Source organism: Harpia harpyja, chromosome 6 (assembly GCF_026419915.1).
Source record: "Harpia harpyja isolate bHarHar1 chromosome 6, bHarHar1 primary haplotype, whole genome shotgun sequence".
Classification (NCBI taxonomy): Eukaryota; Metazoa; Chordata; class Aves; order Accipitriformes; family Accipitridae; genus Harpia; species Harpia harpyja.
Window position 1 is genome coordinate 15,951,817 of NC_068945.1, and position 26,290 is coordinate 15,978,106.

At 49.4% G+C, this 26,290-nt stretch overlaps 1 protein-coding gene across 2 annotated transcripts in view; it reads right to left on the reverse strand.

The window, feature by feature from the left end:
- The window catches only part of LOC128142980 (chromatin remodeling regulator CECR2), a 97,609-nt gene extending 85,410 nt beyond the window's left edge, over window positions 1-12,199 (reverse strand). For both annotated transcript variants that reach the window (XM_052789772.1, XM_052789771.1), the window contains exon 1: window positions 11,745-12,199. In XM_052789772.1, the coding sequence (XP_052645732.1) occupies window positions 11,745-11,930 (186 nt within the window). In that variant the 5' untranslated portion in view covers window positions 11,931-12,199. The remainder of the gene's footprint in view (window positions 1-11,744) is intronic.
- Between the last annotated feature and the right edge of the window lie 14,091 nt (window positions 12,200-26,290).

Consider the following 26,290-nt stretch of genomic DNA (forward strand, 5'->3'; position numbering starts at 1 on the left):
GCACAATGAAGCATCCACTAATAATCAATCCCTTCACAGCAGCCTTCCTGCCAACTGGCTACGGACTAGGCAATGATTATAAATTGCAGTTACTCCTCCAAGGAAAAACAACACAACATCATATGGCAGTCCATGTTCATCCTTTAATTCTGAAACCAGTCCTGCTTACAAAAAAAGACAAGTCTTTCTAACTGCCTGTCCTGAAAAAAATCTCAGCCCTGAAATCCAAAGCTGGGTTCATCCCAGCTTGTGCTTCACTAGTCACCCCCCCGCCCCCGCAAAAGTGATAAAACTTGTGCCACTGAAGGTAGCAAAAAATTCTAAAAATGCTGAGGTGGTGAGTTTATTGCCTACCAAGATACTATTGTCACCCCCATATTTCTGGCATCCCACTGCCTCAGGAAGTGCACACAGGAGAACCTGCCATGGCAGAGCTGCCCCAACACTTATTAACCAGCACACAGATGCAATTCGAGCCCGACTTAAGCACAAGGGATGGAAGTGGCCACCTGGGGACCCACATTCCTTGACAGCTCCGCCGCCCTGCACATTCCAGACCCCTCATCCCCCAGCCCTGAAACCAGGTCAGGGAGGCACAGCATGACCTGATCTCCACCTCTGATAGCACCAAGGCCTGTCCCATCCCCTCTTGCCACAGTCAGGCCACATGCACCACCTCCCCACCCCCGACGAGAAGCACAGAGCAAGGATACAGATACCGGTCCGTGCATGTGAAGGGACTCCCTCTCAATGCCACAGCTATTTGCGGATCAGCCATCATCCAAAACTTCCCAAAATGAGAAAGTCCGGGCGTTTGGCAGGTCAGACACTTACTACAGTGAGTAGTTTGTTCCGCCAAGGGACTCGTAACACCCTCCCAAATTACACATTGCCCTTTATGGGATGCCGCAGCAGCTGGAATCGGCTCCCTTCTCACATTCCTTAATAAGCACTTCCATCGGAGAGCAGGGTGGATGCAGGGCATCAGCTGCAGTTAATCATAACCGAGAGCTGGGCTCCCTTTCCCCATGCTCCACGGCACTATCTGCAGTCTAAGAATATCCAGCACCACCCACCCTGCTGGGGCAGAGGGAGTCAAGTGGTCCGAGCTCCCAGGCATTACAGGTCTCCCCCTAACAGGAGACTTTCACTCTGCCTCCCCCAAGCAGCAGCCTTCAGCAGGGCCCCTCGATAGCTGGTTGAGATCCTACAGATCATGGAAAGATAATCCATTGCACTACTAATGCACTACTGCAGCTGTCCATGGAGAAAATCCCCTTTCAACCAAAAAAACCCCCTCAAGCCCTTTGATCCTCTCCAACACACAATTATCTTAAGGGCAAAATAGTCTTCTGTGCCTCGGCACCTTGTATCAGGCTGAAAGAAAGGAAATCGAGACTGCTATTCCCTGTTTATTCTATGTGGCTGCCCTGCCCGACAAGGCAAGCTGCTCTGGCCTCTTCAGCACAGGCAAGCAAATCCTGATGGATAGATACCTGCATTGCTGGGTGACCAAAGCCTAAGGGAAACTTTTTGGGGGGAAATGGTTTGGTTTTTTTTTAAAAAGAAAAGCCTGAATTTCTAAGAAAGATAATAACGTTTTGCACTATTTTGTTTCTGTGCAAGACTGTCAGCTACAGTGAAGTTTAACTGATTTTGACCACGTGTTTGGGTCCGACTTTGGAAGGAACAATTTAAAGGATCACCATCAACTTCAATTTAAACTTTTTCTAACCAGAATGTTAACTTAAAGAAAAAAGAAATATAGCAAGCCTTGACAGAGTACCAAAAAACAAGCCCCAAAACCCTTTTACAGAGGCTGATAAGGATTCTTCCCCAGGTGCCCCCCTTGCATGACCTCTTGTTACCTGTGCAGTCTCACTCCACCTGCTACCCAAGGCTGCAGTGCGATAAGCGTTTCTTCCAGCAGAAGCGTCAGCTATAAAAAGCCCTTCCCCTCCCCGCTGCCTGTTTCCATTACCATGCCACTGCTTCAGTCATGCTGGTACAACCCTTCTGTGGGGCTGTGGGGGGAGCCAGCTGGGGGAACCGCTCCTGGTTAGATGTAGCTCACTTAAAGAAAAAAGTGTTGTGGTTTTTAATCCGGGTGAGCAGTTTTACTGCCAGCCGTGACGGGTGGCAGGAGCTGCCGTGGGAAGGCAGCTTGAGAATTGATGTCCTCAGGTTCCACCAGACACTGCTCATAAGTCCACACTAACACCACAGGGAAAATGGCCACGTGATGTCAAACTCTCCAGTGAAGAATACAAAAATAGGAAAGAAAAAAAAAAAGTCACTTCTCTAATGCCCTGAAATCCTATTAATTTCAGAGGTACTCACAACTGCACTTTATACAAGGATTTTTAGAAAACTCATCTAAAAATCCCAACAAAGTTTTATTCCTTATGCACATTTCTCCATCAATCACCCATTAATAAGTTTTGAATTCTTGGCTGACTCAACTAAAAGCAACAGGAGTGCTGGAGTCTTGGAAACGCAGTTTCTATAGAGTGTGCTCACCATACTTGGCTCCTGCAATCATCCCAAACATGTTTACATGCCAATGCACTCATGTGGCCTGGGAGCTGCATGGGACAAGACATGATCTTTGTGAGAGGAGGATGCAGAAAAGAGAAGAAGTAAAGAGAAGCACTGAGAAATGTCAGACACAGGGACGTGAAGGGCTGCCATCCTCCATGTTCAGACTGGAAACTCCTCTGAAACCAGGGTTCACTTCTACTTGCAAGTACAATGTAGTTTGCGTTTGAAAATGCATTTCACTTTTACAGAGCACCCTTAAGGTTACTTATTCAGGGGTCATGAAGAAATTTACATGCTGGGCCAGTAAGGGTGAGGCCTGAGTGAGGTCTTAAAGTACCACAGGAAAGCACAGAAGGGGTCTTGCTTGCTGGGTTTTTTCCCCCCTTACTTATTTTTCAGCATTTGAACCTTCCCAGCACACCAGAAGAGGGAGCCTTGACTCCTCTCCCATGCTCATCATTTGTTTTATATTAGCAACAATGACAAGCTCTATTAAGAGTCAAGCTCTTTAAGTGAACTCTCACCCTTTGCCTCCTAAAACAAACAAAAAACCCAAGCAAGAAAAAAAAAACCAACCCACAATCCTCTTTGCCTTGTGTTATGGATATATAAATATTTTTGCTGCCACACAACTACCTGTGTACAGGGCTCACCGGAAACAAGAAAACTAGCTCTGCCTTCCAACCCTTTGGCCATGCAAAGCTCCAGCCCCTTTACGGCAGGCTTAGCTGGAGAGAAAGGGCCAGAGAATTAACAGCTTTACCAACAAGGAGGAAAAAGAACCTCCAGAGCTCCTTTTACATCACCAGCCCCAGCAACCAGAAGTAAACTAAGGCTAGAGTTTCAAGAGTCACAGCGGATTGACCCAGCAGCTTGCGGCCACCAAAAGCACAAGGTCCTGCTTCCACCACACGACTACAACCCCACCAAAAGCCCGGCCAGGACCCAGCGAGCAGCTGGGCTGGCGCCGGGTAAGGGGAGACCGCAGAGTCAGAAGCGTGGCCGGGGCGAGAGCTTGAAAGGGAGCAAGATCTTCCTTCTGGCAGCCCCCAAAACCAAAGCTTCAGGTTTCACTGCTCCCTCAGCAGCACATGTGCCCTCCTTCCCACCAGGCTGAACACACTAGCTCGACCACACCGATGTAAAAACCAACAAAGAGCCCACCACCACTGCCCTGTTGCTGAACTAAGCTATGTTAATATAGGGAAGAGCTGAAGCAGTGTAAGTTCATCTAGGCTGAAAAGCTTGCACTGCTTAAATCAGATCAATCCCAAAACTACGTTAAACTGGTGGCCTGTCCCAGGGCAGAGGTGGCGCGAGGACCATTATGCCCCTCACGTTTCAAATCATTTTGTATTAACTTTACACACTGCCTTCTCCAGCCAGGCCTCAGCAGCTCTACCCTGGATGATACCAGCAGCTTTGTTTTTTTCAGTGAAAAGCTGGTGTTTTAGCTAGGCATTTACAGGATATAAAGAGTTCATCAAGAAGTTGAGCCAGCTCTGAAAGGAGTTGCCACAGTGGGCTGCAAAGCCACCTCGGAGCAAAGCAAAGACCTTGACTGCCAGCAGCCCGTAACGTCAAGTTATTCCCCTGTCCCCAGTAAAGGTGGACTTAAAATCCCCCCAAAAAGCAGGAAAACATGTGTTCCGGCAGTAAGCAAACCACACTAGGACCACTTTTCCCCATCAGCTGTTTTCTGTGCCTCACACAAAAGGCCACAAACCCCTCCTAATTGCAGGAGCCCTCCACCTAACAGACCCTGCTCTCGGGGCCCTCCTCCCCAGGAACTGGGGGAGAACTGGGGCACAATAGGAAGGAGAGTGGCTAAAGGGAATAGATCTGTTAAATTAACACATTTTCTGTCAACCAAATCAGCTGCCCCTAGTGCTATTGTTGGTGAAACAATGGAGACCCCAGGAATGGGCACCCATTAAAAGGAACAAGCCTGCTGAAAGGATACACTCTGAGGCACAGCCTTGTGTGTTTAACAGGATTCTCTACTGTAAGGAAGGAGGAATCACTAGGCTGCATTGTTCCCACCACCACAGCAGATGCTGTTGCTTCTGGTAACGAGGAGGGGGAAAAAAAAAAAAATAATTTTCATACCTACCTACAATAAGGTTTACACTATAAACTTTTAATTCGGGAACTTTTAACTCCCTGGCTGTTGTCATTTCTGCCTATAGCCCTTTTCTTGAGGAGATTTTTGCCTGAAAGAAGTCTATGAAAGCATCCATTGCCATTACAAAAGTTAATTCTTCACCCTTCATGCAGGCACTTAACAGATGCCAGGGGCAGAATGGCACAGCTATGCCGGCATTATTCGCGGGGAGAGAAAGACTGCAGTTAAGCAGGTCTACATATAAAGCTGCAACACTTTAACGGTGTTACTTTTAGCTGGTTTGGCTAGAACAAATTCCAAAAGGAGCAAACTTCTGAGGACTGATGTGCTAGGCAGAGGTTTACATCAGCTGCACTGAATTGGTACAGGTTTGTGGTAGTCGAGTCTTTGCAACCAAAGTAAACTGCAAAGTCGTATTCAAGCTACTACACAGACCATCTTTTTTTTTTTTTTTTTTTTCTCCTTGCGGGGAAAGACTTGCACCAGATTATCTTAAATTGGTTTTTAGACAAGTTCAGCTTAAACCATTAAACTTGCGGGTACACAAAAACATCAGCTAACACCAGACATGATTTTCAGAGTCAGCTGCACGAGCAGAAGAGGCAATTGTTTCCAACAATTAACACCACAGAAAATCTGTAATATCAACTTCAATGTACTCCATCCAAAACTCCAAAATTCTTACCGCGTTCCTCTCTCTTCTGCCTTCGACTGCTACAGTCATTCCCCAAATCCCCTGTCATCTAACTCAGATCCATTCAAAATGTTGCTGTCAAAATAACCTTCCTCATCCATTGTGCAGACACCCTTTGGCTGTGTGCAGTCACTTCTTGTTTCTTTTCATAGGCTTAAGATAATGTTTTAACTCACATATCAGCCTCCTGAACTACCTATTCCTTCTTTTTGTATCCAATTACACTAGCGTCTCATTATATAAAATGTAAACACTTGTTAAAAAGTTTAAGATCTACAGTTGGGAGAGATGTGACTTGCATTTGAAATGGAAACTGATATAATGCTTTCCAATTTGCAGACCACTTGAAACAACAGCTCCGAGAAGTATCTCTCTGCCTCCCCCTCCATTAATCTCAATGAACTCTAGAGCCCAATACTGACACGTAGAGTGTTAATGATTCTATTATGAACAGAATAACTAAGGCAGCAAAAGTGAAGACCAGCAAAGTAAGAACTACTGCTGGAACAGACACAGGGAGAGGGATGGGGCACTGCCGAAGCAACAAAACCAAACAGCGGATGGAACAGGTAGAAAGAACAATAAAGCCAGTACTAACCCTCCATTGCATTCTTGTTTTTTAAACTTGATTTTCAAAAAACAAATACACACCCTGCACCCTCTGCTCCAATGAAGCCAGTGTTGCCCAGGGCAAGCAGAGCCACCACGGAGTGACTGTGGTATATAACCTGAATTCATACACTGATCCATAAATGGGTCTTTGCACAATGGGGCTGACACTTTTTCTTTTCAGTATGTTTGAAATCTATCATATTTTCCAACCCTGTCTTCTCACCGTACAGCGCCTCTCCCTGCACTGCCAATTACTCTACCTTTCCTCAGACAATTCACTTTTTCTAGAGCCAAGCACTTTGCATGAGGTTGAAGTTTTAGTGAGCACATCTGTTGTTCATTCTTGTTTTAGACTGTCAGTGCCCATTCCCTTCCACTTTAATGTTGCCTACCACCAATGGGCAAATGGCAAGAGGGACAGACATCCTAATGCCTGAACTATTCTACTGAAAAGGTGTTTAAACTGGCTCAGACTTACCTTCTATGAGGAGAGCTGACCTACATGGATTTACTGACATTTTGGTCAGCTTGCTGTGCTTACTTGTCGCATTGATCTTAATTAGATTCTAAATTCTACTGATCAGAAGCTACCTGGCCATCAGCTATCATACAACATGACAAGGCATCAGTAGATGCTGTATATGTTACTGTAATACAAATAATAATGCAGTACCAGACCAGAATAGCTATAGAGGGGTGAAGGCTTAGCACTCAGGTACTGTACCACACTGCCTGTGCAATTAACTCCATACAAACCACTGCCAGAACAGGAAGGTTGTGCCATTTTGGTGTCACAGATCACAAGGGACCCACAGGGAGGGCACAGAGCAATGGGCTCCACAGAGAAATTTTAGCAGGACCTGACATGACAGGACAGTGGAGGTTCAAAGCATATTTGGCTATCCTGTCCTCACTAGGAAAAACACATTTTCCAAAGTATTAAAATTATAACACTCCTGGAGTTTAACATATTAAAAAATATCTTTGCTTTTAAAGATCTACCTGGTTTGCACAGATAGAACAACCCCCTGTTCTTTACTGTCTCCTTCAGACAGCCACAGCACAGCTCTCCCTCTCTCCATACTCTTCCTCCTCCTGGGGGACCCACGGGAGCAGTAGCAGCTGCTGGTTTATAACAGCCACAGAATATTCCTGACAGAAAGAGCCTGTTCAAGAACCGACACGACAGATACCGCACTACAGGAGGAAAAAGGTGGGCGAGAGCAGCAGTGCCCTGTCTGTGGGTGGGAGGAACACACCTAAAGGTAGAGCCAGAGCCCAAAGTGCTAGGAAGGAACAAGAGGCAAGGAAAAGCATCTTAAAGCCGTAGTGAAGTTAACAGCAGAGGCAATTTGCCCAAAGGCGCTTTTAAAAACCACAGGAAAAGATTTATGTTTTCCCTGTGTAATGTGGCTTTTCCCCCTTTTCCAAATAAACTAAGTTAACAACAATGTTTTGACTATTTCAAGCACGTTCTGGAAAGTCACCTCCCCTCGACCTACCCAGGCAGAAGTTCCTAAATGTTTTAGTCCACAGCTCCTGGGAGCACATGCCAAAGAGCTGGGTGGCCATGCCACGCTGGCTTCTGTCCAGTGTTTTCAAGTTGTGCTGAAATACAGTTGAAAACGTTAAATATTCTCCTAATATTTTTGATGCAAACAATCCCTACAGCTGCCAGGAGGATATTTCAGTTCAGAGGGGAAGGCACATGGCCAGGAGACACTTTGTCACAAGAGGTGTCCCACATTACAGTCCAGTCTTGAAGAGGGAAACAAATCACTCCCTATCATCGCCTGCACTAACTTGAATGTGGAAAGCATCCTTTCTGTCTGTCAAGGCAATGCCTACCAAAAAAAAAAAAAAATATGTGCCCTGTACAGCCAGACCTTCTCCCACTGGAGTACTGTTAGAGTAGTTAAGGACAAACTCACTCGATGCAGATTTTACAAACCACCGAGAAAGAAGCCACAACGACCAGACCAACAGAACTAAAAGCCCACTTTTGAAGTGACATGAAAGTTTTGTACAGCAGATGGCTGACAAGGCAGCCATTTAAAAGGGGAGAAGGGAAAAAAAAAAAAAAAAACCCACAACACACCCCAGCAGGCATAAGTGCTCTCTGCCATCCTCAGAGATCCACGTAAAAACACGGCATGAAGCCGAACGCGTCCCGGAGCACCCGCTCCTGGCCCACTGAACTTTTGACCCGCTGGCGGTAGCTGAACCCCTCCTGAGTCCATCGCCGGGTGATGCTGCGGCGCAGATTTGAAAAGAGGAGCCCTGCGCCTCGTCAGGCGCCTGCATCTGCCAGAGCCAGCATGGGGGCCAGCTGCGCCCACCCCCTCCCTGAACAATGCCCAGGGCCCGGCCTGATGGATGCGCTTCTTTCTTTCAGTTTTGGACACCCCTTCCCCGTAGTCTCGGGCTACGCACTGGTCCAGCAAAAAGAAAAACAAAACATCTGCTTCCCAGGTTTCTGACATCCAGCTGCTGATGGCAGCCCCGCATCTGGAAGCTTCACTTTCTTTTAGGCCAATAAGTAGAGGGCGAAAGGTTTGCACTTAAAAAGGGGAAAAAAAAAAAAAAAAAAAGAGCTCCCTCCCTGCTGCCTCCCTGTACTAAAGCCCCCAAACTTCTCAAATACCATCAGCAAATCTGCTCGGCACAGGAGGGATGGGTCCAGATGGCCTATCATTACAGAGCCTTCCAGCTAGCTATGGGCAGACCCACCAGAAGAAAAAAAAATCGGGGGGGAACAAAAGATAACTACAGCTTTTCAAAAAAAAAAAAAAAAAAAAACCAACACCACCAGCAAAACCATATTGGAAGATCAAGTTTTGCCTGGTTTGGGGACTGCAGAGACTGTAGCAGTGAAACCTTAACCTCACCGCCTGCTAAAATCAGAGGGAGGGAGAGAGGGAGGGAGAGAGTAGGGGATATTTGTTACAAGCAGAATCAAGGTTTGTTTAAAACTTTTGCTTTTTGTAACAATGTTGTAACAGTTTAGTACCAAACTCCCTGCTGGAGATAGACTAGTATCAGAAAAAGAAAAAAAAAAAAAAGCCACCAACCAGGATTTAACTTGAGATGAGCTCTGTCCTCCTAGGAAGAAGACAACATCCTCCAAGAAGGGCCGACTGCGTCCAGAGCAAGGCCCTTAGAGATACTGGGCAGAGTTGGACACACATTTGCTGCGAAGCTCAAGGAGTTTGAGCTTGACCATCCTCCATCTGAAACCCTCTGAGCCCGAGATCTCCATTCCTGCTTCCACACACAAGAAAACAGGTTCACTCAAACCACCTGTTTTACTTTGCATCCAAATGGACCAGGGCACTCACCCCCGGGTTACCCATGAGGGGCAGTAACTTGGGGGAAAGGGCAGTAACTTCTCAAACTGCTCGCATTTGGCCACAAGCACACCTCCCCACAAAAACCAAAGCTAAAGCAAGAAAATGTCATTTGTACAGGAGCACAGTTTCAGTTTTTGATGGCTGGCTCAGGTTTTATTTCCCCCTAATATTTGCCTCAAGTCCTAGCATTTCGCCAAACCCCTAGAAGAACAGCCACCTCTGTTTTAATCAGATGCCCCTGAAACTCAAAGCCCATCTCAGAGGCAGCAGTGAGACAGCCAGAACGGGCACTGGCATTCCCAGGTCCAAAACCAAGGGGGGAGCCTTCTTTATGCAGCCAAATAAAGTACAAACCAAAAACCACACAGAGCAGTACTCTTAGAAAAAAAGGGTAAGTCCCATCGCTGGCCATCGGTTTCACACCATGAACTGTTTCGGCAAGCTCTTTGTGCAAAGCCCCGTTCCCGGATATTCCTGAAACTGGTAATGAGACTGGAACAACTACGCCAGGCAAGGGGTAACAAGATGGTGAGCTTCAAGGAACATCAAGTTTTGAAACCGCCTGTGCTGGGCTGCTCGCACCATGCCGGGGAAGGAGGTTTACTCCGCGTGCCTGAAGACACCGAGTTGACAGCCGCATTCGTCCTCTTGCAGCATCCCGATTTTAACCGCGATTTCCACCGTCCCTCGGACAAACACCGTCCTTTAAAACCCATTTCTGCCGAACGCTGCAGGCCATCCATGCGCGCAGACGTTTTTGGCGACGTTTTCGGTGGGCTGCTTCTGCTCTGCAACACCCTCAGCACCAACCCACACACGTTCCTCGTCCCGGGCAACCCCCCAAAAAAGCAAGTTAATTTGTTCCAAGTGATGTTAACTCCCCCACCCTAAGCGTGCTCCGGGAACCAAAGGGGAGCCCACATTTACTTCATTTGTGAAGCAAGCCAGATGCTAATTGCCTCCAAAGGTGAAAGGCTAGTGCCTTGGCCCTTTTATCATTGTAAATTCAGGTTCCTTCAAGATTTTGCGCTGCTGGGCCCGGAGAGCCTCCCCCTTTAATGGTTTGGCATCAATAGGAGGGGGAGGGGAGTTCCCTTTCGCAAGAAGTTGCATCATTGAGAGACCTTATCCCCTTTCAAGATTTCGCACCGCATAAGGGATTCCCCCTCTTCAGAAATTCACATCCTGCTCGAGGAGTTTTGCTCTTTAGGGCTTCGCGCATCCCATTGAACTTTTAAGCATCTTTGGAATTCGCATTCACGGGGCAATTACTGTCTTTAAAAAACACACGCCACCACGTTATTCACCCGGTTTATTGCCAACGCGCTGGCAAGAATAGCTTTTCACAGCAAGCACAAAAGATTTCCTACCAGGACACACTTTGTTTGTAACATTTGTAGCCAGAGCACAAAATATTTACGGAGCATTAGCCACGCACACGAAAATAAGAATTAAAATAAATAAATTAAAAAAACCAACGCCAACAAAACAACAAAACCGCACAAGAAAGTTACAGAGGAAAACGGGTAAAAAGGTTCGGAAGCCGAGAGTTTTCCCTACGCGGGGGGCAGCGGCGGTGGTGAAGGCACCGTCGCTCCCCCGGAGGCTCCGCGGAGCCGCACAATGAGCGGCGCGGTGCCCCGCGGAGCAGCCCGGCCTCGCTGGGGCTTGCTGGGATGCGGGAGAAAGGCTGCACCTCCCGCCGCCCGCCTCGGCGGCGACCCTCCGCGCCACCCCCACGCCCCACCACCACCCCCGGGCACCGGCCAGGTGGGGACCTCCTTCCTCCCCACCCCCTCCAACAAAAGGGACCAAATTGGGCGCAGGCTGAGCGGGCCGGGGACACCCCCCAACAACAGCCGCGGGTACCCCCGGGGGAGGTGGTGGTGGGGGGTTACCGGGCCGGGCCCGCCTCTCGCCGCCACCATTTTGGGCACGGGGGACCCACCGCCGGCTCCGTGCCGAGTCCGTCCCCCCCCGCCACCTTTGTGTGCGGACACCGGCCCGCGGAACAATGCGGCCCGGCGGCGGCCGGCCCCGCTCCGCTCCACCCGCGGCTGCCCCCGCCGTGCGCCCCGCCGGGTCCGGAGCCGGAGCCGGGGGTCCTGCCCGCCGCCGCCCACCGGCGCCCCGGGACGGGCGCGCCGAAAGTTTGCGAGCGCGGCCGGGAGGGACGGGGAAGTTGTTGCATCCGCCGCGAGCGGAGGGGAGACCCCGCGCCGCATCGCGCCGGGATCCGGCGGCGCACCGGGGGCGGGGGAGCGCCCCCCGCCCCGCCGCCCGCCGGCGCGGGCAGCGGCGTGCGGGAGCCGCCGGAGCAGCGGGAGCACGGCGGGGGGACGGCGCCGCGGCACGAAAACGGCCGGCGGGCTGTCCGGCGGGGCGCGCACCGGGCGGGGGACGGCGGCCGCGGGGCTCTCACCTCGATCTCGAAGTCGGGCAGGCGGAAGGCGGTGCGGAAGAGGGAGCAGAAGTGCGCGATGGCCGGGACTTCCCACCAGGAGCGGAGCTCGTCCAGCGCCACCGCCGCCTCGGGGCCGCCGGTGCCGGCCACGCCGCCGCCGCCGCCGCAGCCGCCGCCGCAGCCGCCGTCCTCCTCCGGGCACATCTCCCGCGGACCGCCGGCCGCCCGCCCGCCCGCTCGCCGCCTCACTCCGCGGGCTGCTGCGTGCCGCCGCCGCTCGGCGCTCCGGCTCCGCCCGCCCCCCGGCGCCACGCCGCTCAGCGGCCGCCCCCCGGCGGCCCCGCGCTGCCCCCTCGCTGCCGCCCGCGCATGGGGCGGCTCGGCGCCGGCGCGGGGGCGCTAGGGCCGGCGGGGGCGCTGCTGCTGCTGCTGCTGCCCCTGCCGCGGGCGGCCGCCGCTGCGCGGGCCCATCCTCCTCCGCCGCCCGCGCCCTGCAGTGCAACCGCCGCGCCGCCGGGAACAGATGGGCCCGGGGCGGAGGGGGGGGCGGGGGGGGGGGGGGACGGACGGACGGACGGACCCGGGAGGGGCGGGGCGGGGTTCCGCGCGGGGAGGGCGGGGCTCGGGGCGGGAGGGCGAATGGGGAGGCGAGAGCGGGCGGGGCGGGGCGCAGGGAGTGGACAAAAGGCGTGAGGGCGGGGTGGGCGGGGCCCGGGCGGGCTGGGGGAGGGTGGGCTGCGCGGCCGTGCACGAGGAGGGGGTGGAGCCGGCGCTCATCACAACAACAGGCCCCCCGCGCCCGCCCGGCCACGCCCAGAGGGGCGGGGCCACCGGGGGTGGGCGGGGCCGGGCGCTGCCGGGGATTGGGCGGGCGGCGGCGGTGGCCGTTGTCCCTCGCACGCGGCGGACCCCGTGTGTCCCTCCCTGCGCGGGGCGGGGGGGGGGGAAGGGGCGCCCCGGCCTCGCCTGGGCGGTGCCCGCCCGGTCCCCCGCCCGGTCCCCCGCCGGAGCCAGGCGGCGGGACGAAGTGCCCGCGGCTGACCCCCTCGGGGAGGCTCTCGGAGAGCGACCCCGCCGACCGGAGAGCCTCCGACCGCCGCCCCCCGCCTGCGGCCTGCCCCTCGCCTCAGGCGTCATCCGCCTCTGCCCCTCGCCTCAGCCCTCGCCTCGGAGCTCGCTGGTGTCCGGCCTCAGCCCCTTCCCTCAGCCCGGGTGGATCTCCTGCTCCGGTCCCCGGGGCACCGGGGCTGGCCCTCGGGCTGCCCGGGACTGTGCCAGGCCTGCGAACCCCAGCCCGGGCCCTCTGGCCGGTCACCAGGGGTGGCCGCGGCTGCTCGGTGTGGCGGGGAGCTGCTGGGGCTGGCCTCTGGGTGCAGCGAAGGGGGAACCCTCCGGGATTTCTGTTCTCACTCTGTATTTTTGAGTGAGGGAGCCCAAGCGGCACTTCTTGTTCTCCACGTGCTGCTGCGGCTGCCGCGAGGAGCCAGGCACCCTCCTCTGCCCTGAGGCGCTTTGGTGTCTCTACCCGTATGCCCACTACATCCATTTCTCCTGGCTCTGAAATGAAGAGGGTAATGCTGCTCGATTTTGAAATCTGTTACGGGCAAACGTTCAGCAGCAGATAGGCATCACCTTCTTGTGGGACTGCCCTAATGAGACATAGAGCTTCAGCATAACACCAAGCTGCTATAACTTTGCACGCTGTCACTGCATTGCTTTACAACCTCTCAGTTTGCCTCCGTAGTCCAGCTTCAAAACAGTTGCAGAGTATCACTGTGCACAGCTGCACCAGCTTAGTGTCTTACCTCCAGGGAAACAACTGCAAAGCCAGTGTTTAACCACGGTTTAGGACTTCCTTCCTTCCACTCCTTCCTACCTTCATCTGGCCAGGGCCATTTTTATACCAGTTCCACTTTTCCTACCCTTCCCCTTCCTTTATCCAGTTAACTTTCTCATTTCTAGCCTCTCCCCTTCACACCTTATATTCCCTTGCGTTTCCAGTGCCGCCTCCGACTGGCTGAGGCTGACAGGCCACTGCTCATGAATGCGCAGGCTCAGCGCAGGACGGCAGAGCGGAGACACGCAGAGCTCAGGCTGGGGCTGAGGGTGATTAGTCCAGAACTGACTGGACAAATCCCACGGCCAGGTGATCAGCAGTGTGGATGCAAGGAAGCAGTGAAATGCCTGAGATGGGGTGGGAGGAGGAGTGGGACCTCCCTTTTCAGGAGCGACCTGAAAAGTGACTGGAGCAGGCTAAGGGGAAACCACAGCTGCAGATGTCCTGCTCTGTCTCTGACTTGGAGGCATCAGCGGGAAAGGCCAGTGGTGTCAGTCAGTGTCATTGTGCTGCTGCTGAGCTAATACCAGCTGACATAGAGCAGTCTGATTTCAGAGTCTGCAACCTCAAGCATGTACTTTTGAGACTTTCAGGGTTTCCTCTCCCCATTTCCCTTCAAAATGAACTCTGGCAACAGAGAATTAGGTGAAGGCATAAGCTCTGTGCTGTGCCCTAGGCCACTGCCTAACAGCCTGACCCAGGAAAACTTTGGCTGAGGGTAGGAACAGCTAGTTTAGAGAGAAGAAACAAATCAAGAGACAGCAGTGTGGCTTGGCAAAAATGAACGAGCTCTAATTTCATTGCCCTTTTTCATATTGCAGGATCAAGGGATACCCAGCGAAATTGGAAGGAAGCAAATTTAAAATGGTGCAAGGAAATATTTGTACCATGTGTAATTAACACATGGCATTTGTTACCATGAGGTTTCATTGAGGCCAGGAGATTAGCAGGATTCAGAAAAGGATTAGACATTTATATGGGTACCAAGAACATTCATGGTCACATTAGACAGGATATAAATAAATTTTAGAAGGGATATAAAGCGTCAGGCTTCAAGGCACAACATTACAACTAACTGATGGCGAGGGATTAGGGAGAAACTTCCCTTGTGGGCAGGTTATTCTATAATTGTCCACTACGGGGTTTCTCACACCTTTCTTTGAACTATCAGAGAGTGGCAACTGTTGAAATGAGAAGACTGGATTAGGAGGGCTACTGGGCTGATCTGGTACGGCAACTGCTATGGTCTTTGGTGGGGGGCTGTGAGGGTTACTTGAGAAATGGAGTGGTAAAAAGGACAAGATATAAGAGGTAGCATCAGACCTCTTCTATCATCCCTCAGATGCAGACCTCACTCTCCTTTGCTGTAAATTTCACACCCACAGCAGAGATTTCCTAGGCCCTCCCCACCAGGGTTTTTGCACTGTTTAATTGGTTTATTAGTTATCTTTCTAATTAGAGTCTTTGCATCTGTTTTCCCCCAAAACCTCTAGACTTAATTTATTGTCTACAGGAGACCAATATGTTATACTGAAACCCTGACTGTTTCAAGGCACAATGACTCCAAGACTTGATCTTGAGCAAGGCAGTATCTGATCTCTTGTGTATTGTATCTGCCTGCACTAGATTAAACCAGCTCCAGCTACAATACGGTAACTGCCAAAGAGGAGAGTGCAGGCTAACTTATAGTACTTTGTCAACATGCAGGAGCACTATAAAATACCAATAGCTCTGCATGGGAAATCTTGGGGTGACAAATCCTCAGACACAGTTTCCTTTGGGCCAGTTACAGAACTCTACAGTATTACTTAATGCCCGATTCTTCCATGGAGCAACCTTTTTGTCCTCTGGCCATGTAAGGGGAATTTATGTTGCATTTCTGTCTTGCTCTATCCCGACATTCCTCCCTGAATTCCTGTAATGTCCAGCCATGGCTTATCTTACTGCTGCATCTTTGGTTGTTCTTGACACTAGGTCAAACAGCTTTGTAGTATCTCCATTCTCTATCCCACTAAGAATTTTGTGAACGTTAATGAAGACTCCTAATCTCTCCTTTTGTCAGAGGAACTACGGTCCCAATTTTACCTAACTTTTTTTGAATCAATTTGGCTCCCTCTATCGTCCCCATTATTTCTGTTGGACTGTGTTTTCTCTTATATTGGTCTTTTTATGCAAGGACATTGGGGGCTGCCTACCATCACTTAAGGTTGCTTTGCTAGATTCTTCCACTGTTCTTAAATTACTTCTTTAGATTTATTATTCAAGCACAAAAATTTCTGCTCTGCCAGTGCTGTTCAACAGGAGGCAAAGACTTGGTGAATACAACATGGCATTTCCTCTTCTTTGATAAATATCTCCATTCACAAATCTGTGTGTTTCTCCCCTTCCAAACCACCTTTACTTATGAATTTCCTGTTCATGACTAACAAAACCAAAGGCTGCTCTGAGTAGTGTCCTTTCCTGGTATGCTATATTCTTCCCCTTGGTAATTTTTTTTTTTTCTAGTCTACTGGTAAGACTTCACCTGCCTACTGATTTTTCAGCTCAATATCCAATCCTGGCTGCTCACTGCCCTCCATACTTATACTCCTCCCCTATCTTCTGTGCTTTTTCTCTTCCTTTCTTCCCAAAATGACTGTAAGTTGAGTTCTTGTACCATGTAGAGCCACACTGAGAAAGAACTCCGAGGCTGATGGACCAAATCAAAGCCTCATGTTTTTGTTGCTTGAGGTCATCTCTGGATTTCTGAGCTCTTTTCCTTGAGAAAAAATGCCAAATTCAAAGTGCCAAAAGCCAACAAAAAAGTTGTAGGAGATGCAGGGACTGAATGTCCCCATTCCTGTATGACAAATTGTTTCACCTGGAAACAAAAAGAAAAGAGGAATGCTTTCTACTTTCTCCAGAAAGACCTGCAATATGTGCTGGATTTGGCAAAGCTTAAATGTAATATCAGGTTGATGACAGGTAGATCTCTTGTAGCCTGCCTCTGAAAGAGAATGGATTACTGACAGGTACAGGTCAGTTCCTCAGCAGCTGAAGTGAAATTATCATTAATAAGGATCTCTTTTAAAACACTCTTAGCTTCCTTGCATTTCCACTTCATGGCTTTAAGCTAAAGCCCCACTGACTAGGTTTCTATAAACTAGGTACAAGAGGACCTGCAGTCTTCCCTTGTAAGGACTCAAAAGCACTTGCAGAAGGACCAGCCAAACCTCAGACTCTCTTCTCACTGGCAGCACATTCTCAGAAGCACAGGGCTTTGGGAGGTTCAGATCTTCCTAATTCAGGGGAAACAATTTAAGAATAGATTAAACTCAGTATTTCTTTAAAACAGAACTTTTGTACTTCACCGTGTGAATTGCTTCAGCTCCATTTTCTAGCGCATCTGAATTTTATTGCTCCCTTGTTTGTATTGACATCCCTCAATAGTCTAGCACCAGCAAATCTCACTGCCTTTGCTTCTTTGTGCTCTCTGAGTTATAAAGTAGAAGACAGTTGTGATTTAGCCTCCTACTTTGACCCCAAGCCACTTCTACCTTCTAGGACTCTTTGTATTTTGATCCATCTTCAAGTTCCTTGTTCCCTTGTCAAGGCCTCCTGAGTGAAGAGATTTTGTGGTTTACATACCATGGTTGAAATGCCTTCCTGAACAGAGCAAAGGCTGAAGTGGGGTACTTAGCATCGGGGGTCTGGCTTTAATCCCTTGATCTGCCTTTCTGACTCAGACAAGAAGTCAAGGAAACTGAGGCACACACGGTGAAAATGAAGTCACAGGTTTTTCCGTGCAGTGGTGGGGCTGGGGTCACGGAGGCAGCTGGAGGGATCACAGAAGAGGTGTGAAAGCAGGTGAGAAACTTTGCTTCCTGTAACTAAACCAGGAGAGTCAAGAGAAGAAAGCCACGTTAGGTTTTGATAATTACTTATTTTGAGCTACTAGTTGTGATTTTATCAGTAGGGACAACAGTGGCACACAAGGGGCTGAAATAAGATGCATGAAAGCCAACAGGAGTGGAACAACAGGAAGAGTCCCATTTCTTTGACCAGAAAGTGCTGAAGGAGAGGAAAATAGATTTGGAATAGAGGATATTGGTGTAGTCAAGAGACTGTGTAGGATGAGAGAGACACAAGGGAAGCAGGGGATGAGAGAAACTGGTAAATACTGTGAGAGGTGGGAAGTGGGGGAGTCTATACATCTGTTTCCTAATTAGGAGGGAGTATGGAAAAGTGTAGTCACAAACACTCGGGGAGTGGAAGGAGCAGGAATGCTGTAAGAAAGGGAAAGAGTGGGGAGCAGCTGAAAGAGATGGTAAAGTCAGGGAGGAAGAAGCTGAATAGAGAAAAAGGAAGAAATGCATAGTGAAGGCAAGGTCAAACAGGAGGCACTGCTGATGAGTAGGATGCTGCAGTGTTGAATAAGAAGGTGAGATGAGGAAGGTACAAAATGTGAGGTCTGAGCAGCCTAACAATGTGAGAATTTAAGTTATGAAGAGAAAAGATGAGGGAGTCGATAAAAAGGGGAGTCAGATGTTAAGGCAGAGAATGGATAGGGAAGAGATGGTTGGGTGCAGACAACAGTTGCTGAGTAGAGGCATGACAGAGAACAGGGTCTGCCTGGACAGTGCTGGAAAGTGTGGGAGACAGGAGTTGGAAACAAGAGTAGCACAAGAAAAAACTGGCATTCTCCCTTATTTGGCACTGTGCTGCAGTGAACCAGCTTGCACAAGGTCCGTTGCTGAAGTTGGGTATAGGGTATCAATACAGCTCCATTTAAACTTCAGCTAACATAAACAGGGCTGCAGATTTAGCTGGGACACAAACATTTCTCTTTCGCTTTGAGTAACCAGGAGGTTTTCCATGATTCTGGCAGCCTGCATCATGGGCAACGTGGATTTGAGGCTCATCTGCTCAAGAACCTCTTGCTTGGTCAGATCATATCCTCCAACTTCTCACATGCAGACCCAAGCTGTTACGCCGTGGAGGGTACAATTGAAAAAGTGCGGTGCAGTATTTGTTTTGTTTCCTGGACATACACATTCAATTTGTTCAATGTACAAGTTAATGGGAAAGCAGTCACTCCTGTGAATCTGACAGAGCATCTGAAAAACTGATCAATCCGCTTTGTAATATCCCAGGTGCTTACTTGGCAACACTATTTGCAGCTAAGCAAACCATTGGAAACTAGGAGTAATTTCATGTTACTGAAGTGCAGCCACTCTTTCCATGAAGCATAACAGCAGTCACACACATCACCATCCTTTAGGCAGAAAATTAGCAACATTGTACCATTTTTAGCTTGCATCGGCTCTCTTAGTCAAAAAGCATCTACCTACTGGGAATTTGGCTAGCACTGATGTGGCAAGCATTCTCCATCATGGCTCCTCTTCTGCATGCTTTGCTGTACTACATATCAAACCAACAGATCTAAGCCTTAGGTCTCAACAGATTTTCTGCTCTTAATCCATTGGGGCTGAAAACCACAGGTTGTAACTTGATGTTTTGTCCCCTAGAGAGCAATCAACAGGCAAACAATAATTTGTGGCAATGGATTTAAAGCCAGGGAATCTGGATCTTTCCAAATCTTCCCCAAAGAGTAGCACTGAGAGGGGCCCACCATGTACACGTTTGTTTGTGGTCAGCCATGCTCACAGCTGCTGCCGTGCACTGGTCTGTACATCTGGCAGAGAGACGAGTCAGACGCGGGCTGGCTTGAATGGCTGCAAAACAAGATGAGCTAGCGATCTGCCCTGGAAACCTCGGTGGGAAGCAGAGCGGAGAGCCATGCAAACCCAAACGCTTTCATGTCTCTCCAGGTCTGTTGTCTCTGCTTCTGCCGTCTGCAGCTATTCCACAGGCAGCAGGGCTACGGTGTAAACAAAGAGATATTTTAATTGTTTCCAGACCAGCGGTTAGCAATGGTGCTGATACGCATACTGTGCACTCCAGTACTGGTTCCTATAGACTGCCTCCGAACACCCAGCAAGAGCCTCATTGGGATTCACCGCCGCAGCCTGAGCTTGTTCAGCTCAGGTGCAGCATGCTGTGGAGGCAAGGCACCCACGGTCAAATAGAACAGCCCCAGATGAAATGCAGAGGACTCTTCACAGCAGGGCGGTGCTCCATGCATAGAGGAGCTCCCCATCAGTCACTCCAGGAGAGAAAAACTATGTTCCTTGAGGGGAATTAAAAGGCCATTTTGCTTACAACCCATAACGATTTTGTTCTCTGTTTCAACACCTTCTTAGACGGGGATTAGAGGTATCAAAGCAGCTCTGGCAGTGCAGCTGAATTTTTCTTTGTTGTTACCAGCCTTCCGTAGTCTGGACCTAAAGACACGGTATGAGGGAAAGCTTGATTTCTTGTCCGAAGCCGCTGATCTCACACAGATATGAGAGGTTTTGCTGGGTACCCATCTGCGTGGAGCAAGAGGGTTTCTGTTCAGAACTGGTGCCAAAGCTGTGCTCCCGACAGAGGTTTCTGGGCCAGATTCAGCGTTGATGTAAACCAACCAATTTGCATGTAAGTCCATACAAATTAAAAAACGATATGGTTGTGTGCACACCAATTACTGCAGCTGTGGCAGGGGTTGGAAAGGCAAGACCCGGGACAGTTTAAGCTAACACAGACCTTTCCAACACTTCATTTGACACTCACCTGTCAGTTGCTTTTCCTGCTATGCTACTTCTGTGGTGAGTGCGACTCCCGAATGCTAACTTGTTGCGACTTCAGCAGCATCCATCTTCAGCCTCACTGGAACCTCTGCTTATTGCTGCTGCATTTGACTAGGAAGATACTCAAAGCCCATTCCTTCTACAGCAGTCAACAGAAATTAAAAGTAATTTATTTCTAAATCCTGCTAAGAATGGGATACTAGGTTACACTGATGCTCTGGTCTAAAATAAGGCAGAGCCTTACAGAGGGCTGAGCAGCCATCCAAACATTAGCAGGATTGAGTTGTGTTTCCAGTTCTTTCACTGAATTGCTCTGTGCCTATGAGTAAATCAATTCATTTATATTTTCCTCACCTATAAAATGGAAACGGTCATAGTTAGATACCTCAGGGAAGTTGCTAGGCTTAATTAGTCAATACTAGTGCCTTGTCAGCTCTCATTACCACAGTATCTCAATGTTTATTGCTCTGAAATTGTAAAATGCTACTTACATGCTAAACATTACTATTCTAGGTGAGATAGAGAGAATTAATCCAGTTTCTCTGTAAATACCAAAGGCAGGGAGTTGACATTCCTGGTAATGGCTTCAGTATGAGGTCTGGCCTACTTGGAGAAAAGTTTCCCTGACATATAACAAAATTTATTTGTTTCCAGATCCCTAATGTAGCTGCTGTTGAACCAGTTTAAGCTGCACTTTTACTGGTTTACTTAATTCAGTAGCTGTAGTTAAACTTACCCAGCATAAACATGATTTAAACTGGTTTAGACACATCTGTGGTTCCAGTGCAAGGAAAACAGCTAGGATCACTTCCTCTGGCATAAGTAATCCAGGCAGGTCTCAGTCAGAACAAGGTCTATGAAAGACTTTCAAAATCTGTTTAGATGTCAAGTTGCTCAGAGAAAAGTGATTGTAGGCAGCTTGAAGTGGGGGATGGCTGGCAGATTCATGGAGTGAAGGGATTTTAAGCGCCCAGCCTCAAAGGGAAAGAGCTAGTGACTAATGCGGATAGTCATCTCCAGACCTTTCCCAGAACAGTCCTGCTTGTAACTAGGGAGTTTTAAGATACTCAACTTTTTCTGTCGACCAGTTAGGGGAAAGCCTGACCCTCCACAGGAGCACAGTCTTGACTTTAGGGGCTATTTCCATTAGTGCCAAATGTGCATTAGAACAGACCTGAGATGCTGGCAGCAGGGCCGAGGAGCTGCCTTCACCCCTTCTCGCCCCAGCCTCTCCAGTAGCTGTGCCTGCTGAGGTGGGGGGTGCCTGGCTAGCCAAGTGGTGACAGTTAGCCCAGAAAAGGCAGGCTGCTCTTCCTACGGCATTTCCACAGGGGCTGGGAAATGGTTTTGCACTTTGCATTTTGTGGACACCAGCTTCATTCTTCCATGGCACCAGCAGCACACCCCTGTACCCAGCCAGAAACAGTCCTCCCCAGGGTCTGACACAGCCTGAGTGCCACACTGTGAATGGGGACAGGGGGGCTGCAAGGCAGTGTGGCTGTTCCCGTCATGCATGCTGCAGTGTACAGGGTGCACTGAGCAGTACAAGTAGAAATGTGGGGTGCTGCTGTCTCCTTTTAGACCCCCTGGTTCCCCTTCCTCTCAGCCTACTGTTTTGTACATGCAGCTAACACTAAATCCAGGGAGCTTGGGCCACTGGTACGGTTTTGCATGCACTTGTGCAAGGCTTTACCAATCGCCACAAAAATCAATATTCTGAAGCTGCCCAAAGGATTGCTTCCTGGACATGATTTGCATGGCAGTGGTCTCCTTACTGATGAAATAACTGTCTGCTGGGAAGTAACCCTGCCTGGCTGATGGAGCCCCTGTATCCTCGATGGCAACTCTACTGTTCAGAGGCTTTCAGAGGTGTGGACTTAGGCCATGTGGTATATTTAAGACAGGCCACACAATGACAGCAGCTGGTCATGTCTCTTGGTCACTAGTCCAGTTTAAACCAGCAGTGCAGAAGTGGAAAGAAAAGACCTGCTTGTGCCATTAGTGACACTGTCATCCATTGACTCCTCCAGCTGGTTTTCATCTACTACCTCTCATCAAACACTTGAGGCTCAGCTCCAGTGTTTCCCATGCTAATAAGATGTCAATACAAGCTGCTAGCACTCCTTACAGTCAGGCATTAGGCAGGAGGGATGCTGTAGGCCCCTGAACAGAGATCTGATAAATGGATCACAGTGTTGACCAGAGGACCATCTAGGCTTTGGTTCCCAGCTCCCCAAAGAGCTCTGCCAATGCACCTCCGCTTTCCCCTAAATTCAAGATGAGGATCCTGCTGCAAACAACCTGGCTGTGGTGGAATGGTTGCTCCTGTGGAAGCGCCTGAATTGTTTTAAACATATGACTTGATGAAAATACAAGTAAATATGTAATGGAGAAAGGCCTGCATTGGCAGGGAGAAGGGCTGGCTGATTTATTGCTTTTTCTGCACTTAATAGCTTTCAAGTTTGGGGTTTCCCACATCTGCCCTTCCTGGTTCACCCTCATGTCTAAGCCTCATTTTCCTGCTGGGAAGAGAGGGATGTATGCTGGCAGCTCTGTCTGTCCACCTCAGCCCCCAAACTGCTGTCTGCCCTGCTAGACCATGGCGTCAAAAAAATCAAGCGCTTGAAGTTAATGCTGTATGTAATCACCTAGATAAACAGACTGATTTGCGAAAGTACTTGGCACCCGACTGTCCTGCAGGTTATCTGAGTGGCCATCTTTCCCTTGCCTGTTCCCAGGGGCGGCTCCCAGCGATATGCAGACAAAATGGGGTAACTTTGCTGGCAGCTGTGGGGGTGACCCCACTTTATGCTCTGGGTGAGGGCAGAATCTCTGCCCCTGAGCCCCAAAATGCGGCAGCAAGGCTTTGATTTATACATCTAGACAAAGCCCCACAGGGAACTGCTGTATGGAAATAAAAAAACATTATGCTCTACAATTAGAGAGGGAAGAAGGCTTGGTGGTTAAAATATGAAGTGGTCAAGCTATTAACCTTCTCATTTAGAAGCAATGGTCACTAAATTATGCGGCATGTCTCCTTCCTCCTCCTCCAAAGAATGGGCCTTTGAAGACGATACTGGTCCGTTATGTGAACAAGCAATAAAGCGTAATTAATCCTGCTCTGAAAATATGATCAAATACCGGCAGTGAGTCACAGCTGAGCCTGAGGGGGTTAAGGAACTTAAATCAGAGAGCCAGCATGTCAGGCAAATAGCAAATCCTCCCACTGCCTCCTGTCACCCCAAACACACAGCTAGGGCTGTCCTTGTTGGCGACATGAAGTTGCTACCTCACATGGACTCCATGGGGGAAAGCTCAGTTCACGCGAGCTCTCATCACATGGGCTGGCTCTGTACGGGACGGGAGGCCTCCGAGGGAGAGCCAGGAGAGCATGGGAAGCGTGTCCAGAGTCAGCAGTCTTCCCTCGGGGTCACTGCTGAACCACGTGAGGCACGGTGCTGGGGGGCAGGTGTGTGTTTGGGGAGGGAGCGGGATGGAGTTTCCAGAGATCCTATCTTTTAAGATGTAATATTGCATATAGGTCCTATCCAGTCCTGGTAGTTAAAAATCCCCTGGCAGTGTTTGGGCACGTGTGCTCTGGGCACATTGCAACCTGAGCAATTGCATTTTGCTGGACTTAAAGCAATTCCAGACAGCTTCAGCTGGAGGAAAAATTAATCTTCCTCTTCCCTGGTGAAATGTGCCCTGCTGTGCAAGGTCTATGCTAGCGGCAGCTGGACTGCTGGGAGGAGAAATGGCTTGTTAGTACATACCGTGGAGATGCTTCTGGATGGAACATGTTTTGTACTTCTGATCAGCGGTCAGAGTGGATAGGGGAAAGTCTCTAGACACAAGATGGGTCCTGCAAGCCCCCATTCAGGGAAGTGGCAGTGCACAGCTCTGATGTCCTGAGACACATAGACGGGGCAGATCACCTTATCCTGGGCCACTTGGCTTCCAATGCCTGCTCTTCTCAAAACACGCTGCTTGGGCACATGTTCTCTGTGAAGCAATTAGATGGGAGAAAAACCTTGCCAACACAAGGGACACATGGCAGAGAAGCACTTTCTTGCCCACCACAGCCAGGAGATTTATGGTGAGCAGTTCACACACCACAAGATCATGCCCATCCTGCTGCTCCTCTGGGTGAGCCTCTACAAAGAGGAGAGAAACCAAAGCCACTCTTCTTTTTGCAGAGTATCATCTGTCAAGAAGCATTACCTATCTGCCAGCCATACTTCATGTTTGAATTCACTGCTCTTTGATCTGGGGGATGTGATGAGGCAGGAGCAGGGCAGATGTTTTTTGGGTGCACGTATCGAGCCATACCCAGCTTAGGCAGCTCAAGCACCTCCTGCCAAACGCCTGCATGTGTTCAGAGTGAAGTGGGATGGGGAGTGTGTCTCCGAGCCAGCACGCGTAGAGCAGTGGTGAAGAGGCAGCAGCGTAGGCTTCAGCACGAACTGGACCAGCCCACTCGAGTACAGATTTGGTTTATTAGTGACAAGTATCCTCGCTCCTGTTATTACTCGGCTGGCGAGCTGGCAGCTAGTGTGGGTGTGCCTGCCCTTGCTAGAGTCACTCTCATTTGACTGTGTAGGCACACCTGACATCAGCGGTCTCCACTCTTCACTGGCCCAAGGGCACAAGCAGTAACATACTGCAGGCAACACTGTGCTGTGCTACCTTTGTTGGAAGCGGGAATGGTGCCAATGGGGGATTAAGCATTGTTCACTGCAAACACTTGAAGAGCTGATTTTTTGTGGGACCTATTCAATGAGCTTTTTGGTTGGGATGATGATATACAATCTTTTGGGTGTTCTCTAATTTACGCTTCTAAGCAGCCACTGCATCTCGCAGGAGCCCTCTTCCAAGCTCATCTCCTCCCCAGGTCCATCGGCTGGTCCACTGACATATAACGTTCAACTTTAGCTTGTGCTCTCCCATCAGCCCTGTGGCCACAAGTACCAGTTTGCCCATGAGCTCTAGGCTGAGCTGACCACCTAAATGATTTCTGGTTCTGCACGCCCAGCTTTCTAAGGCCTCAGAAAGGGGCCCCACAAAAGGCCACCATTTCCTGGGGAGTCTTTTTGCTTAGAGAGGCAAAACTTGACTACTTTTTCTTTTCTTTCCCTCCCCTCCCCTCCCTTTCTGATGTAAATAGAGTCTCTAAATATCCATCACAACTCCAAAGCAAGTGCTTTTCTCAACTGATTTTTCCTTCACATGAGAGGGGGTACCATTTTTCTGAAGTAGTATCATAGAAGTCAAGTTGAAAGCAAAAACAAGCAAAAATTCATTTAGCAAAACATTCGGATACCATTACAACAGTGATATTAAATATAAACCAAACTGACAGTCAAAATTCCCCTGCAGTCTTCCCAACCCCAGCTTTGAAGACCATGCTGGGGAAGATTAACAGAAAGAAAAGTAAAGATGGCTTGAAGTAAAAGAGAAACCAGCAAACTAATTCCTTTGATCCAGCTGAGAAAAAATACAGGAGGAAAAGAACTAGCATAAATAGTAACCCCCCCCTTTTTTTTAATGTTATCAGTTTTAGTATTCTAAACTGCTGTTAGTACAAGTGATCACTATGCCTCAAGACTGTTGTCTGTGAAATGAAGATGTTAACATATAGTTGTAGCCCTGAGATGCTATAGGTGGAAGACTATAGAGGGAGGCAACAAGTGCTGTAATGAACTGCCAAATATGTCACTGTTCGCTACAAGATCTGCTTAACTGTGCGTTACAGACTCCATACTGCTAATAGCCATGCTATGGCTTTATTGCCTGTGTTGATAGCCTGCAAAGTTAGGATAGGCAAGAAATTCCTACAATGTTATTAATGTGAGGAGACGTGTGTGTGCATGAGCACATATCTATGTATGTACACAGGTAGCCTATATGGACTATGCCTTTTTAACCTTTCTGCTTAGGAAATTGCATGGAAATTCCAAAGCTGCTGAGCAAAGAGCTACTAACAGCTCAGGCCAACTGTTTGGCCGTTCATCTGAAGCAGCATGGGAGAGGGCAGGGTTTGCGGAGGAATGTTTTATGTG